General features: G+C 35.3%; 1 protein-coding gene across 2 annotated transcripts; it reads left to right on the top strand.

The window, feature by feature from the left end:
• Nucleotides 1–4,700, top strand: RB195_020901 (uncharacterized protein; the record flags this gene model as incomplete). Of its 2 annotated transcripts, none has more annotated exons than XM_064189432.1 (7): nt 1–57; nt 1,047–1,169; nt 1,916–1,967; nt 2,028–2,161; nt 3,283–3,451; nt 4,447–4,592; nt 4,659–4,700. In XM_064189432.1, the coding sequence occupies 7 exons, from the start codon at nt 1–3 to the stop codon at nt 4,698–4,700; spliced, it is 723 nt and encodes a 240-aa protein (XP_064045313.1). The 2 variants fall into 2 exon arrangements, with proteins under 2 accessions (XP_064045313.1, XP_064045314.1); XM_064189433.1 differs by having other exon boundaries at nt 16–57.
• Between the last annotated feature and the right edge of the window lie 13,404 nt (nt 4,701–18,104).

Raw genomic sequence — 18,104 nt, 5'->3', positions numbered from 1 at the left:
ATGGACATTCAGACAATGCAGTCACTTTCTGGCCATTTCATTTCTTTAAATTTATTAGTTAGTATTTTGTTTCTAGCCGCTTTGCTACATACCAGGAATGGTAGTGATCTGGTCGAAATTAGGTGGTGAGCTTAAGTGCCAATTTTAACTGTAAGTATACATTTAGAAAAAAATGTTTCTCTGCGGCAGATAAATGCAAAAATAAGCGTTTGAAGTGATAATTAGCAGATAATTGCAAATTTAGTTCTATTTTTTTTCTCTTGAGATTAGGTAGTCGCGTTGTTAAGCTGCTACGGCCCAACGGTCACGGTGACGTGGCCATCGATCTTAAAGTGCACGCAAAAATCCATTGGCGCAGTGAATCGCAGGTGTCTGCGGACAGGGACATACGGATTCGTGTGATATCATCGGTTCCGCTCCAACACCTCCATTCACAGTCGCTGGATGGAGAAAGCGAACATTTCTATTTCATGTGGTCGTGCTTGTTGCACTGGTTCTGCATGGGAATGATGTGATGGGTTCGATGTGGCCATAGATGAATAGTATTTGTATTTGTATATTTGAATTTTTGTAATTTCTATCTTAGCTAAGCAAGGGTGGGTGTGGTGCAGTTGGTTAGAGCCGCTACAGCCATACAGTCGACGGTTCGAGACCGCCCTAGTGCCGACCAAGCCCTTCATCTCTCCGGAGTCGATAAATTGGTACTAGACCTGTCTGAGAGGTCTGTCACTGACCTGAAAAATTGGCTGGCCCCCCCACTCTACCCAAGTTATTGTATAGGCCAATACGAGTTCTAAAACCTCAACGATTACGTAATGCAGGAAAAACGCGTTGGTGCATCCCGAGTGGATTTATACGCCATTGACCTTATCCTTCTGATATCCTTTAACTTGGCTAATCATTATCTCTCGTTATTCGAAATATGAAATCAATCGGCAGTGAAAGACTTCTGATCTCTAAACTAAATACCGAATTTGGACCAGGTTACTACTAATCCACGTTATTTTTTTGCTGTTACATACTACTTGAAATAGTTTATTTTTCAGGTTATTCTTTTAAAGGATCTGCCACTACTGATGGCAGCATGTTCACTTAATCCGAAGTTAACTGAGAGAATCCTACATCACCATGTTGGATCCGGATGCTATCTCAAACCTATAACATCTGTGGTGAGAATTGTTCTTTTTTTTATTCTCTCAAAGTTCGTCGAAAATCCATTCGCACGCAACGATGGGTCATTCAGTTCATTCGACCAGTCGCAGACAGGGGCGGGGCGCAAAGGTGGCACGCTGCAATAGAGGAATCGTATTCCAAGGTCGTCTGTTCATAGTGATGCAGGGAGAGATGAGCGGAACTACCCCTGTATTCATATTCTACGACCCGATATATTTATAGTCCAATGAAAATTCATAGCACGCCAGATTCGTGGGGTGATGTCTTTAAGGGACTATCACATTCCTTGTTATACTCGGAAGTATGAGGGTCATTACTTCGCAGATTTTGTCGAGAGCTTACCTAAAATGAGGAACGTTTAGGGAGATTGTCGATGTAGTTATTAATCGGACGTCTATTCCCAAGATCTGTCAACATTCTGAGGTTGTAGTAGCCGCAGGCGGTGTTCTGAGTTTTTATCCGGGAAATAGAGCAGAAATAAAGCTGGATTTAGTCGAGATGTCTCGCTGGACTGCCTTATACCCTTAATACACTTACGGGAGCTACGAACTAGTCTTATTTACTTTCGGCTATTTACTATTTACTCTCGGCTACATTGACCTGTACTGTTTTCTGATGCGTGTTGCGTCATAGAAGATACTCACCATATCCACCGAGCGAAGTCAGCTACCTCCAAAAAAGCTATGTCCTCGAGAAAAAGGTAGCTTTAGTGTTGAGGATGTGATCGCATTTTCTTTTTCAGAGCCTATCACGTGATGTACGAAGTTTTGGGGATGTCCACCATTTTTACTTAGGTGAGTTCTTTCGCATGACAAAGTTATTCTTCTAGTTTCTCCTACTACAGTACTTTGTAGTCGATGCAAACGTCTCCCGAGCAGATTCTCACGGTGCTCGCAAAGCTTTGGAAAGCAGTTTGGATAACTTTTATTTCACAGAGGAGCAGAAGTGTTGTCGACTTGGTTATTGCATGCCGGGACTCTATGATCAGGTAAAACCTCGGCTTAGGCTTATTACTGTATAATTGGAAAATAGTAACTAAAAAAAGCAGGTCCTTAAAAAATTTCGGTCGCATTTCTGACTCTTTTTTATTGTTTGAAATGATGTCCTGGTCATTGTCATTTTCTCATTTTTGTCAAGCGTGATCCAGGGAAACTCATTCTCTTAAAGCGCTCTATTATTTTAGTTTTTTTAAATTTTTTTTTGGAGTAGGTACCGCTGGAAAGTATTTGTCATAATCATTTCTGCACAAAAATCGTCTCATCCATTAGAACAGATATTTTCTCGGATTGAATAGCTTAAAGGGAATGGGTTTAGGCGCAGCAACGCCGGTTTTTTCTTCTGCGATCGATTAATCCCTTTATTATCCGTGTATAGTGTAACAATACATGAAATTCTCATCCCAGGTTATTATTTAAGGTAATCTGTAAATTGTCGCTTCATAGAAAAAGAGTCTTTTAAATAGGGGAGTTTACTTTCCTTGAAAAAAAAGCTGACAAAACATCTCTTCGTCTGTATTACGATGCTAAAATTGCTCTACATTTTAATATTATTCCCAATTTATTTTTTATAAGCCCCTCATCTTCGATATTTCCCAATTTTTTTCATCATCTCCAGTTGACCAGTGCAGACTTTGTGGCAGTGAAGCTGGAACCTGTAAGATGATCAACATGATGACAACAGTAGTCCTCAGTATATTATATTATTAAATATATTATTATATTATTATATATATTATTATATTATTATATATTATTATATTAACAATATTATCTAGTTTTTTTCAAGCTGAACCACTACTTATTTACTACACAACATTATTATATATATTATTATATTATTATATATTACTATATTATGATATACCAGTATATTATTATATTAACAAAATTACTTAGCTATTTTCAGGGTGAACCCCTACTTATTTTCTACACAACATTATTATATATATTATTATATTAACAATATTATCTAGCTTTTTTCAGAGTGAACCACTACTTATTTACTACACAACATTATTATATGTATTATTATATTATTATTATATATTGCTATATTATTATGTATCAGTATATTATTGTATTAACAATATTATTTAGCTTTTTTTTTCAGGCTGAACCACTACTTCCTACCATGAAAAACGGTGTACACTCCTCTGAGATTTTGCTTCTGGAAGAGCCGCAAAAAAAATACAAAATAGTAACAGACTCAACGAGTGCAGGAAGAAAGTGGCGTAATCAACAAATCAAAGAGCGGTGGAGGTCAAGGATACCTTTAAGAAGTAAGCATTACTCTAGAGAATGGATCCTACGGGAATCTACGATTGTTGATCCGAGGATATTTTTTAACGTAGCGCTCAAGGAACTATGTATCGCGCTATCAATTCACTCGAGACATTGAATTTCCAGGGAAGTTTTGATCGCTTGATAAGTTCGTCCACAACAACTTTACTTGAATTTATTAACTGTATTTATTTATTTATTTAACTTACATTTAGTAGTAAATTAATATGCTTTTCTTGCTACAAAGTTCTCTGCTTGATTGAAAAAATACTAATCCACGCCACTTGCCTTAACTGCCCCTAAAGATATCCCTACGAATGTGGCATGATATGATACGATAGGCGATTCGTTGAATGAAATGAACCGCGTATCGGAGTGTCCGAACGGATTTTCGACGAATCGCAGATGGGGGCGGGGTGCAAAGGTGGTGCGATAGAGGACGTCGTAAGGACCCACATTCCTTCGCATAATCTACGACCCCGTGTAGGTGTACTCCAACGAAAATCCATACTACGCCAGATTCGTGGGGTGATGCCTTTAAGAGAAGGGCTTTACCGTATCGAAAACCTCCCACCTGATTTTTGATGATTCCTTTCTTTTCCTTGAATATGCATTGCGCCAGTAAACAACAGTTCACCCCTAGACGGGACCATCAAAATTGTTAGTCGATATCTAGGCAGAAAATCGCGAAAGAAGTGTGGTGTGTTTTTTTCTCGTAAAACTTGAAGTTATAACAAAAAACAACAGCAGTATAATCAATAATAATAATAACAACAAAAATAAACGAAAAAGCAAAACCATTGCTACTAATTTGATGATGGTGATCACATATATTACATACATGTTTTTGAAATATGCAACCAAATAATTGTTTAGAAAAAAATCCTACAGTATTACGTACAATTTTTAGACGATAGTAGTCAACAGAAACAAACATCATCAATAAAAAACAACAAAATAATCAAATTTTCATATTTTCCTCGTCTTGTTTCAGCATCATCAGGTGATTCACTTATTGTGGTGATGCCATTATTTTTAATAGTTGTATGTTTAATTTGTGCTGTTGGATTTTTTAATATTTGTCGTGATGATTTGATGGATGAGTTACACTCGAGTGGAATAGATGTTATACGATCAGAGGTATGTGAACGATAAATTAATCAATCGTAAAATCAGAAATCCATCAAAGATATCATGTTTTTATAGGAGGGTGGAGTGAAACAAGCACCTCGTGAGTACGAATTCTAGGATAGAATCCGCTTGTTTATGTGTGCCTTTTTTTTGTTCATGAAATAAATAAATATTCTTTTCTTACTTTCTTCGGAAAGATTTCTTCTTGTACTTATTTTCTGAGACCTTCATGAGTTACTACTTACACCCACAGCACTTTCTATAGACGCCAGGAACGGTATTCTAGGAATATGTAGGAATGTTCACCTCCGATGTGATGCAGTTGCTTCTTTTTTGGGATTTTGTGTGTGATTCCGCTTTCAGTATCGAAGGGTTGTTTTTTTTTCCAAAGAAGATAATTCTCTGCTGCAGAGAAAGCAACGAAAAGCTGAACATATTGCTCTGTTCACCTATTCAGCTCATTGATAATTGCTAGGATAAAGGATAAAGCGTCTTGAGTAAATCAATCCGCTTGGGATCCACCATCACTTTCACTTCAATTCAGAATCGTTTGAGGTTTACGGACGTGTAACTGACCTATACAATGACTTCCAAGGGCTAGCCAAAGGGTCAAGTCAGTGTTTTATCCTCTCAGACAAGTACCTGGTACCAATCTATCGACCCCGAAATGATGAAAGGCTTGGTGAGCACCGGAGCGGATTCGAACTTCCGATTGATCGTGTAGACAGCGGAACCATTAACCGACTGCGCTACACTCATCCAATTGCTAGGATACGTGGTGTGATGAAGAGGGAAGAGGAACGAAGAATTGACCGAGATCCGAGAAATGCCCAAGAAATGTTCACCTCATGTAGCTCAATCTCTGGAAATACTTTTTTCTTGTTGGATTTTCCTCAGATATCCAGCTATCATTACAATGAAGAAGACTGAGGAAGGTACGAGGTGAATGTCGCTCCTCAATGTAGTATAGAAAACCGGGATATCTTTTGTTGGAGAGGAAAAGACTACAGAACGAAATAGTTTTTGTCCTAATCTCTTTTTTTTTAAAGAAAAAATGGAAGCACTTTCCTTCATTTTCGATTTCTTTCTTTATTTCTTTATTTTTTTTTTTGAAGTCTAGCCAGTATGGTTCACATAAGTTTCCGTGTTAACGAAATTTGCGGTGTTTTCAAGACTGCGGTAAAAAAAACCCTGAAGCACAGCGCGGTAACTACATTTTTTTGTTGTCTGGTCTGATTCTTAGCTACCTTGAGAGCTAAAGAAATATTTATCGATTGAGCTAGTTAAGAACGCTGGACGCTTTCTCATTTATTCATATTAGGAAAAATTGTAAGATATCTCGATGTTTTTTCCAGAATAAATTCTCCTAAAACACTTTCGAAAGTTTGTATATCAGCCAAATAATCACTAGCCACTAGCTAGTTTATACCACTAATATATCCCTGCATCTTGTTGTCCACGTGGTAAAGAAATCCCAAAGAGATATCGAAAATCTCTTCACCACAATCTCGCGCATCCAATTCTCTTTGAAAAAACCAATTATTCTACAAAACACGAAAAACCAGCGAAATAATTACTCTCTGTTTCAAATAAGTTCCCAGCTTTCCATCAAATATACGCTGAAATTTGTTTTCGACTTCTAATAACAAAAAATTTACTATTCGTGGAACTATGTATACGTCAAATGAAATCTTTTCGGGTGTGAAACTGTATTGGTTCTTCCTACAGAAAAAAATAAAAAAAATAAGGTGAAATGGTGAAAATAAGTTAGCACTTCTACTATCATCGTTCTCTTTTCTTCACAATCGGTCCTTCCATCTTGAATGAGGGGAAGGACAGAAGCTAAAGGGCATGGCATTTATCAATCCCTATTGGGATGTGCCTATGCGTTCGACTTCAATTCAGAACAGTTTGAGGTTTATGTACGCGCTGACAGCTTTACAATGACTTGCGGGAGCTGCCCAATATCCCAAGTCAGTGTTTTTTCCTCCTCCCAGGCAAGTCTGGCACCAATTTATCGATCCCAAATGGGATCCAAAAGGCTCCGATTGGTACTAAGACGGAATGGAACCTCTCATCGATCGTGCGCTCAGCGGAACCTCTTACCGACTGTGCTAGCCATGATTTAATGGGTGAAAATCAACGTATCCTTAAGGAGGTGATGAGTCTTGAGGCTAAGAATCAAGGTAAAATTAATTAGAGGCGCGAGTAACGCGGGATCCCCGGCCGAACCTCCTATCCACTGTGCTCGGAAACTCGCCTTTACATTGATCAAGATCACTGGGAAATTGATCTCGTATCGATAAGATCGAGAAGTGAGGTGCAATTGGTGCCGGGACACTGCGAATCCACAACGTGTTGTCATAGAAATAAATTGTGTTTGTTATCGATCAGCCGATTTTTCTCTAAATCCCTTTATTAGTCGTCGATGCTCGGCGCTGTGCTGTCACCACACGCATGTTATTCAGCTGCTGCTCTTTCCAAAACATGCACTTTTATTATTACATTCGTCAGTATCGATTTACAAAGGCTTCATTTTTACAATGACTTCATTTCCTAGTGTTTTTTTTTTCAAGTTGTGTATTACTTTTTCTCCCCCCCATTTGTACAACAATTCTATTTGTATAGCTTTTCCCCAGGTGGGTTTTCCGCAATAAACAGCCTTTAATAAATTCGAATTTTGAGGGATTTTCAAAAATTATGTCATACTTAGTGTTTCTTGCTTAAAGATACGAACATTATTTCTTTTTTTGAGTAGAATCGTTAGCGAAGTCATTTTTGACGAGGGAAATATGACGTAGAGGCAAGATTACATTTCAAACAATATTCTAATAATAATAGTAGTATTCTAATAATAATAATATATTAATATAATAGCAGTCACTTTACAGTTCGAGGTCAAGTTTTGTTTTTTTTTTAAGTTTTTTTTTTCATTTTTTAAAACTTTTTTCGTGATTTATCCATGGTCAAAATCCACATAATTTTCTTCCTTTTTTCCTTCTCTTCAGTTTCTTTCTGTCTCAGGAAAGATCCTGATTTTGTTGAAGGGTATTTCCTTTGAAATCCCGAATTCTACTATCTCTCACACTTCTTTTCTGTCCAACACGTCTTCTAAGTGAATCTGAATCTTAGTTAGCATGTTTATGGATTAAATAGGAATTATCTATTCTGGATAACAAACTACAGATCAGTCATTTCATAGGATTATTGTAACGAAGATGTCTTGAAGCGAATACTGTAATGTATAAAACTATAACTATAAAAAATAGTTCACAAAAATGGTGTCTTCTACATTGCATCACTTTTCGACAGCAATACATTTAAAACAAAAGTGTTCCGGAATTTTGAAGTTTCGAAAAAAAAATCGTGAGTTCTTGTAAACACGCAAGTTTAACAGCGTATAAATTGTCGTTTACCTGAAATCTGGTGAATGTCCTGCAAAAATTTCCTGCAAAAATACAACGTGCCATTCTAAGATTTTAACAATTAGTTTCCAAGTTCACAAACTTTTGTTTAAAAAAATCGATGGATTAAATTAAAAATAAAGCGCTTGAAAAAACTAATTAATTACTAATTAATCCGTCGGCGACGGATTTTGGGACACAAGTTAGTTGCGGTGTTGTAACCTTGAACGTAATCAAAACACAAGAGCTATGGAGCTACCTTTAGCATCCTTGTGGCCAATTAATGTTATTTTTTTTTGCTCAAGACACAAATATTATTTCATATTTTAGTAATTTTCTTGAAATATTGTTAGTACTTGTATTTTTGTGCGGGTATACATGATTGTCATGATTCCACACCCAAACACGATCAGTTCCATTGTTTGGGGAACTTCCATCGACTTATCATCGATGCTATAATTCAAAAATTCTCAAGTGTAGTCTAATTTCAACATTCTAACATTGCGGACTTTTTCCAAAATTCCCAAACCGGTATCTGGCTCCGCTCGGTAAACTGCACCTATAATCGACCGTACCTGATAACATCTGAGCTGGTGCTGGTGCCCTAGTTCTTCTCACTCATCGTTAATACTGGAAGTCTATACTATATATATTTAACGAAACGGTTGGTACCTAAGACAGCGATATCATTATCTACTGTAATCCTTTGGTAATGGATCGATGTTGAATTAACAGCCGGAAGTCGATTCTTCTGACCCTCTGACTCTTTTGAGGCGGCCTCGCTACGATTCTGGACAGTAGCGCTAGGATTTCTCACGCCTAATTTTTCTTTATTTTTTCCTAGTTCTATTTAGTTATTATTTATTTTATTTTATTGTTATTTTATTTATTTTATCGTTGTTTATATTTACATCATCTGTTGTTATATCTATTTTATTTTCTATTTTAGTTCTAGTTCTACTTTTTCTATTTGATTAATTTAGAATTCTCTTGAATTTCAATGTTAAGCACGACAAAACCGAATTCTTTGGGATCCTGCATCAATGACCGGAGAGTTTCTTGTCCAGAGTTTTTTTCTCGTCGGATTTGTGATTAATGGAAGAAGTGTTTTGTTCGTTGCCTAAATTTTATTTTTTTTTTCTGACAGGTTTTTTTCGTGTGTTTTTTTGAGGTGTCATACATAGATATCTTCTCATTCACAAAGAGAAAATCCTGGTAAGATTTATTTACTGGAAGCAAACGCTTGAATCAGCAGACTTCCTGGATAATATGTACAGAACGTTCTGGAGTATGTAATTTCTGACCCACTTTTTCCCTAAAAAATAGAATTCCTCGAAATAAAATCGATAACGTATAAGAGGCATAAGCAAGAAACACCAAGATTTTCTCTTAGAACTCTTGACAGAGGTATCCTGTTATTTCAGCCTTCAAATGAACTGGAATCTCATGAAAATAATTTAAAAAATGTGGAAAAAAGAGAAGAGTAGAGATCACTTTCTATTTCTGAAATAAATGAAAAAAATATCATCGCAGGACCGACTTGCAGAAATTCAGGTTTTTGCGATTTTTTTTTTGCAATTTTTTTCTAAAACAAATGCTATAAACCATGACGATTCCAGATATGAGCGTGGAGTCGCGCGCGCGCACGTGTATGATCTACGTAAACATCGATTTAACGCTGGCAACATCATGTCACTACCGTACTCCGATACTAGGCTGAAAAATGGCGAGAACTACTTTTTTGATCGAACTGCCAAGATAGAAAACAGTGTTTCTGGAAAATGGAAAGGAAACGGAGAACCATATATCATTCTGGAGGAATACGAAAAGAATAATAAGATAAAGATCCTTAATCCAATAATAATAATAAATCATATGACAGAGCGCTTATTATTTCTACGCTTACAAGTTTTGGTTTTGTTTGTGAAGGGGGGGGGGAGAGGGAAAAAACTGTCGCGAGAAACGAGAAACCTGTTGTTTGTTCACTTTTTCGTCTTACACTACGGTGCGGAATAGTGAATGTTTATCCTGACGAATAAAATTCGCGTAACAATGAGTGCCAGGCGCATATACCACAAATGTACTTACTGCTCATACGTAACTGTACTTTGAAATGATATGTTAAAGCTGATTTTGTACACTTCTCTTGTACTTTTGTTGCTGTCCGCAATTGCACAACAAATATTATTATGTATAAAACTATGCTACTACTACATATTATTATTAGGCCGGGTGTAGCGCAGTCGGTTGGTGGCTCCGCTGTCTGTACGATCGATCGGTGGTTCGGATCCGCCTCGGTGCTCACCAACTGTTATATTATTATTATATTGTTATAATAGGTGAATATTGTTATAATAGGTGACAATAGTTGTTGTCCGCAATTGCACAACAAATATTATTATGTATAAAACTATGCTACTACTACATATTATTATTGGGCCGGGTGTAGCGCAATCGGTAAGAGGTCCGCTCTCTGTGCGATCGATCGGTGGTTCGGATCCGCCTCGGTGCTCACCAAGCCTTTCTTCCTCCGGGGTCGATAAATTGGTACCAGACTTGTCTTGGAGGATAAAAACACTGATTTGACACATCGGCTAGCCACCGCAAGTCATTGTATAGGCGAGTTACACGTTCGTAAACCTCAAACGATCCTGAATTGAAGTGAACATGGTGGTGGGTCCCAAAGGGATTGATTACCGTCAGACACTTTATCCTTTATCTTTTATTATTACGATTATTTTAATATATTTATATTATTATATTAATATATATTATTCTATTAATATAATATTATATATTAAATATTATTATTACATAAATAGTATCAGTTCTTTCCCAACGCACAATGCACCACGTATAATGTAGAGGTAGTGCACGTTATTGACAATAGCTGAAAAACTTCGTGGCCGACCAGTTGCTTATTGAAATCCATTCAACTATCGCTGACACTTATCGATTGACTGATTGATTGATCGGAATACGAAATACGACGCTAAGTATAAATAAGCTGAATGCTGCGAGTTTATCAAATCTATCGATTAAAAACCTGCAATAAATCCGATTGAAGCGAGCGGGGGTCATTTTTTTTCGGCTCTGCTTACACACGCGACTAGCAATGTATTACTGGTTTTGTGCGCGGAGGTGGGCAGTTCCTGGAACATCGCCCGCATCCCGCAAAATATTTGCCGTTTTCAAGCGGATGTGTTCATTTCCTTTCATGTTTGATTATTGATTACTTGATTACTGATGGTCATTAATCAATATCCTTTACTTACTTTCGTGATTTCGTTTTCGTCAGATCGATGTGAAACCAGTCAGTCAGTCAGTCAGTCATTCAACCCGCTCCTTTGTCATTCTATTCTTGCGCTGATTGTCATTGTCATTAGAATTTTAACAATCGAATCACATGCTATCGATCGATCGAATCAGCTTATCATTTGGACACACAGTCACAGCCATATCAACAACAACTATTCCACTGTACACATACATTTCGCTACTACAATGATCAAAATGTTACGATGTTTGTTTCTTCCAGAAATTTATCGATTTCTATAGGGATTTTCCTTGCCATTTTTCTTTCCTTTTCCCTTATGTCTTTTTTCCCTCATTGCTTAGTTTGACATCTTCGCTTTACACATACGGACACAAAGTGCAAAATACATTCCCTCGTTCTGTTAATCCGCTAGTCAGCCTGGATTTGATCCCTAATTTATTCGAAAAATTGTTTCGACAGAGAACTCTGTTCATTGTAATAATTTCGGTTTTTTTTTCAAATTTAGCTGAAAAAGATTTTCTTTTTGAGAGTTTTGCTCTTAATTATGCCTGTATGTCTCCAAGGATTATTTAATTGTACTCATCTCAAAAAAAAATTCTTTAACTTTTTATTTTATATACCTTTTGATTCACCCCGCAGCTATACATCTGAGAAACTATTGTTCTTGGAGCTCATAGCAATAGTAAACATATTCCGTTCTCTTTAGAGCAATATTCTCTTTTAAAAATTTATTTTCTATTCATTATTATTATTTTATTTAATTTCGAAATTTTAGTAAATTTCAGTAAATTTCCTGGAATTCTCCACCATATCAGTGAATTGGAGAGCTCGTTGAAGTAAACAATTTTTTTTTAATAAACAGCTGTCGCATGAGATCGTTATAAGAAGCAGTGCAGTCGTTAGAAGCGGACTCTGCTGTCTCTGCAAAAATTTGCCAGCAGCCTGCCATATTGATGACATTTTTAAGGATACGCTAGCATCTCTAGTTTCTGGGAATATTGTCTGCGAACGTTGTTTATTTTATTGACATAATTGATACCAATTGATCGTATCGTGCATATCGCAAAAATTGGCCTGTTTCTGACATTTCGTGCTGTCATTTGCGGGCAAAATTCTCCGGGAAAAATCAGGAGTACAAGAAATTTTTATTGTTGTATTGATACCATGTTGTTGATATTTATTTTATTTATCTGTCTACCTATCTATTACTCTATTTATCTATCTATTTAGTTGTAAAATGTAAAAGATGTAGATATCCTCAAACTTTCCTCAAATATTTTTCTCAAAAACAAAAAAAAAACAGAAAAGAATTCCTGAAATTGTGAGCAAAAAGCAATTAAAGCCACTTTGAGCCGACAGTTGAATCATTCCGCAAACATTTTCGTGGCTTTTCCGCTTCGGCACACATTTATCCAGTCCGACTCCGCTATCAATTGGTTTATATTTGCTGATATTTTCCCTTTACTTTTGGAAATATAAGAAAATTTCTGCATAACACACCGGGCAGAGATCCATCCTCTCGCTCGTTTCCCATCCAGGACATTTTTCAGTACTAAAAATGTTGTATTAATGCTTAGCAGCTTTATTTTTTATTTTTAATCATTACTTCTTTAGTTATATGCCGTATTAATTTTTCAAAAATATTTTTGTATTTCGTATTATTTTTTTAAATAAAATAAAAATAAAAGTAAAATAAATAAATTTAGCAGTTTTACTTTTTATTTTCAATATTTATCGTTGTGGCTTATGTTATAAGTCATATTTATTTTTTCTGAAGCGTTTTTTTGAAACCATTCTCTGATTTCTATTCACTTACTAGTTAATTTAGTACAATTTCTTCGGTTATGCTGAGCTGTCGCAGCAGCTTTACGAGTAGTAATTAAATAAAAAAAGATTAAAGAGAACAAAATCAAGCAAATATTCGGGGAGGATCTTCTTGTACAGTTATGTTACAGTGTCACAACCACCTATATATTTTATCAAAATGACAACAAAAAATGGAAACAAATTGTCCCTACCAGTTTGTGGATGAAAACTCATGTTTTGATGTGTGACTCACCGATAGGTTAGGGGAATCGTGGAGGCGAAAAAAAAAAAACGTGAGCCACCGGTGTCTCATTAACATAGTAGTCATTGAAATACCAGTTTAAAGGCATTAAAATATTTTACAGGTATTCAAATCACTATTATTATTATTCTTATCATTATTATTTCTATTATTATTATTATTATTATTATTATTATTATTATTATTATTATTATTATTATTATTATTATTATTATTATTATTATTATTTCAATTATTATGTTTCGATTTAGAGTGTTTCTCCATTTTTTAATGCATTAAGACGAAGAATCGATTCCTATTGTAGAATAATAATATAATAGAAAGTAAAAATAATAGTAGAAAATAATAATAGTAGAAAATAGTAATAATAGAAAATAATTAATAATAGAGAAATAGTCTTTCTCACGACGTTGTTCCTACGTATTACGGTTTTCCTTAGCAATTTTCCTTAGCGCAATAATTTCCAATTTTTTTTTCTTCTGCTCCATCTGAATCGCCTTGACAGCTGTTGTTACGATATGACATGGAGAGGTAGGTTGTTATATCACATACCTCCCTGGGCTCAAACCACCCAAGGTCTTGCATCTATTAGCGATAGAGTAGAAGTCGAGAACTATTTTTATTCTTTATTATCTTGACTTCATATTCACTATTTTTATTATTATTTAATTTATAAGTTTATAAATTTTTACTATTATTTGTTTATATTTTATTATTATTTGATTTAATTCATATTTATAATTCATTATATTTATTAAGTAAGAATAATACTAGAAAATAATAATAGTAGGAAATAATAATGGAAATAATTAATAGAAAAAATGAAAAAAATCCTCATTATTTTACCTTATATTTTTATTTTTGCGTACTTTCTTTTTCTTCTCCGCTCTTCTTTCCTTCTCTATTCTCCTTTTTTTAATTTTTTCTTTTCTCATCAATCTCCTTTTTATAGTGAAAGAGATTATTATAACTTTATTCTCCTACAGGTAAAAATGTATCTCAACGCATTTTTCTGCCATTCCAGAACTGCTCATCATCCAGAGCTGGTTACTACCTACAGTTGTTGATATTGTTCGCTACTCTAACTTGTTTATTCAGACAGTTGCCTCTGTCCATAAAGCCTTTCATCCCATCGAAGTCAACAAGTGTTCTTCCTGGCGCATTATAAACATTGATTGATTTATTTATATTTTGATTTGATACATCGGTTGGCATCCGAAAAAGAATAGCTAGGGCGCCGAAACGCGTCTACCATCCGGAACGATTCTGAATTGAAGTTGAAAGCGTGGGCAGACCCGAAGGGATCCACGATTAACGTCGTTCGTCGTCACCCACATCCACTTCCATTCTCCTCCTTAATTATACTAGTAGTTTATCTTTCCAGAGACATTAGAGTGAAAAATAAATAACTATTATTAGATGATTCTCATATATATGTAATTATCTATATAAAAAGTTGCACTAATCAACCCCTGCGTGTACGGTGATTGAAGGCCGGAAAAGTTGCCTCGTCAGGGTTTATGTCTAGGCGGTCGTTGCGTTTTTTTAACTTCTCCTCACGTGGATTTGCAGAAAAGGTGGTAATTTGATATTATGAGATCTACTGAAGAAACTTCATATGCTTCTTCAGGACTGTCTTTTTCCAGCATAACTCCAGGAATTTTTTTCTTATAAATCATCTCCGAATACTTTTCAAATGCCATGCATGCGTTGCTTCTACGGAGGCATGTTTATTCATTTAATTGGTCTTCTCTCGCAAATCATTTTTTTTGTAAAAATCTATCTTCAATCTTTATATTATATCTTTTTAATCTATCTATTATCTTTTTTTTTCATGATATGTTCACGTCCATGCGAAAAATCTACGGCTATGTTCAACTTTTTAAGAGTCACTGACATTCATAGTTGATAAATAAAAATATTATGAAAATAGGTAAAATAAAGCGAAAAATATTAGGAGTATGATCATTTCGGAATACATATGTAGCTGAAATATTACGCTCCGTTTACGTTTACGTTTTAACATAACATAACGTTTCATATCAAATCTACGCAGCCCTCTTAACGCAGTCTTTTCTTTCATCGCAAAAAAAAAAAAAGATTTAGATATAATGTCGTCCTACAAAAGCAAAAAAATGTCAAATCCTGAGAAATTCTAGCAAAATAGGCGATCGTTCGTATCTTGTTCGTTGTTTCACATCGGAATATCGATTTCATACCGTGTCCTTCGATGTGAATCCCAGTTTGCTCAGCTTTTTATGAAATAATAAATGGAGTAGAAATACACAGAATGTGACTTTACATACATATATATGTATGTGCTCCTGTGTAGTTATTATAAAATTTAGAGTAGGAAAAATTAAGTGAAAAGGAAAATAAATAAAAAATAAATAAATAAGTAATCCTGGAAAGTTGGTAGGCACCAGGTATCTTGACTCGGAGACGGTGACCGCACCGACTTTCGATGCTGTCACAATTTTTTTCCTAGTGTTTTCGCTAATCCCATCCTTCCCACTCCTCCAGAATCAGATGATTTTATTTATTTTATTTTTTTAGATGATTTTTTTTTGAAAAAAGCTATGGGTAGAAATCGGAAGAGGTTCCGACGAGTTCGTATTGAAACGTCTGTGTTCCTGTTCCCAGAAAACTTCAAAACCTTCAGGAAGAAGTGGTCGTAACACCGTTTTCTTTCCATCTTTCCTGTATTACATTTTATTTTCCTTTTCACTTAACTCCTTTGCCATCCGTTTTCTTTATTTCATATTATAAACAGTTTCATACAAAAGATCCAAGTGAATCCTTACCAAGTTTAATGAAAAATTTCATTTCAACTTTTTTCCCACTTTTTTATGCGATTCATTATTGGCTTTTCGTAAATTAGTTACGGTGATAATGCGATTTGAAAAAATATTTCTTTACGTACGATACCTTATCAGTTCTGTTGACATCAAGATAATTTTTTCTCGTCTTAGATATTTTGGCTTAAATTCTCATATACTTGAAAAACTTAAGTACTACGGCAAGCTGTTTTTCTTAGTAAAAATTCACCCCCATTTAGGAACTCTTATTCCTCAATTTATTATATTATTTATTGATCTATCCTTATTTATTGATTCATCCACGTACACTGAAGGTACGGGAGAAATAATAAAAAAAAATTAAATCACGTGGTTTGTCAGATTTGTTAGAGTTGGAAAAAAATGATAGCAATTTGTTATGGAAAGCTACATAGGTTGCTTTCCTCTTATAGAATGTGAAAATATCCCCTTTTGAAATCTGTTTCCGTATCCAGTATGCTCCTTATCCATTAAATGCGGCTTGTGCTTATAAATCTAGATCTCCCATGGCGAGGAAAAAATTGTTTGTGATCCTGAGGAACGGCACAACGAACCTCCAGACAGGAGAGTTCACCATTGTTCATCATCTCTGAATTTTTGACGAAATTATTACCTCTACTTTGACAGAAGAAAAGTAGAAAGTGACCAGAGTAAGCAAGTATGAAGTAGTAGATGTAATTGCCAGAAAAGAGCCAAAGAAAAAGCTATAAATAGTAGTAATAGTATTAATATAATAGGAAATAATATATATAATAATATAGTAAATGATATAAATACATGACACAAGTAATAATGTAGCAGAAACAAATAAGAAAACACGAAAAACATTTAAAAACAGCATATGAGAAACGTAGAAACATTTTCTCTACCGAATTCTCTTTCGATCAACCTGTTCATCAGTGTTTTCCCGATCAATGAGGTGATGAATTTGTCGTAAACTACTTCAATCCTGAATCTAATTTCATCTACATACATGTTATGATTGAAGAGGAAAACATCCATACAGATCATATAAATACAAGGATTCAGATTTGACACCCACACCTCATTTGATTGTTGACTGTTTTCGCTCCTTTCTTTTGTTTGCTGCTCCTTCATGGATTCAGTGAGTCAGCAACATTGCTTCAAAGACTGTTGACAGACACATTCCCACGGATCGGTGATGTACATTCTTGTGAAAGAAATGTATTGTATTGGGAAATTTTCTGGAGTTTCTCGTCAATTCCGATGGAGAAGAGATACGGTAAATTTCTTGATGGATCATTTTCCAATAGTTCACGCTTGTAGAGCTTGCAATCCACATTGTTTCTCTGGTTTTGGGACTTTTATCCTTGCAGGACTTTTCGTATCTATTTTTGCTCTTTAGCCTGCGTTTTTTTCATTTTTCAAGATCGTACAATATTTTCATTCCACTAATTAAAAACTTACTAACCAAAAATTCTGCTGCCCTGTTTGTAGCCCTTCTGTGGCCTGTATGTGCTCGAAATCAGTGTTCCGTTCAGGATCATAAATCGAGAGTCCTTTAGATATTTCGACAAAGAAGCTAGAATCACGCTAATAAGGAGTTTGAGTGCCTGTCGTTTACCTATGGGAGCTGGTGGTGAGCACTGATGTTGCATGTCATCGATTTATCGATTGATTCGCTTTTATTGGTCATCCTAAACACGTCAACAATCGGGAAAGAATCCAATTAAAATACGATAAACGCCATTATCAGCGCCATAAACAGTAGAAGAAATCGATCTGCTCAACCGATGGCTGAAAAAACAGTGTTTTTCTTCTAATAAACAATAATAGAGATTTTCGTTTCACCTCCTCGTCCTCTTCGTTTTGTATGCTCTCTCGTGGCAGGACCAAGTGCCCAAATACTCATGTTTTTATCGTGTTCGCTAGCGCTTATCAGTGTCTGGATTCTTTTCGGTCAGCGCGGTTATC

Source organism: Necator americanus, chromosome II, assembly GCF_031761385.1.
Source record: "Necator americanus strain Aroian chromosome II, whole genome shotgun sequence".
Taxonomy (NCBI): domain Eukaryota; kingdom Metazoa; phylum Nematoda; class Chromadorea; order Rhabditida; family Ancylostomatidae; genus Necator; species Necator americanus.
This window is presented reverse-complemented; position numbering and strand designations above follow the sequence as displayed.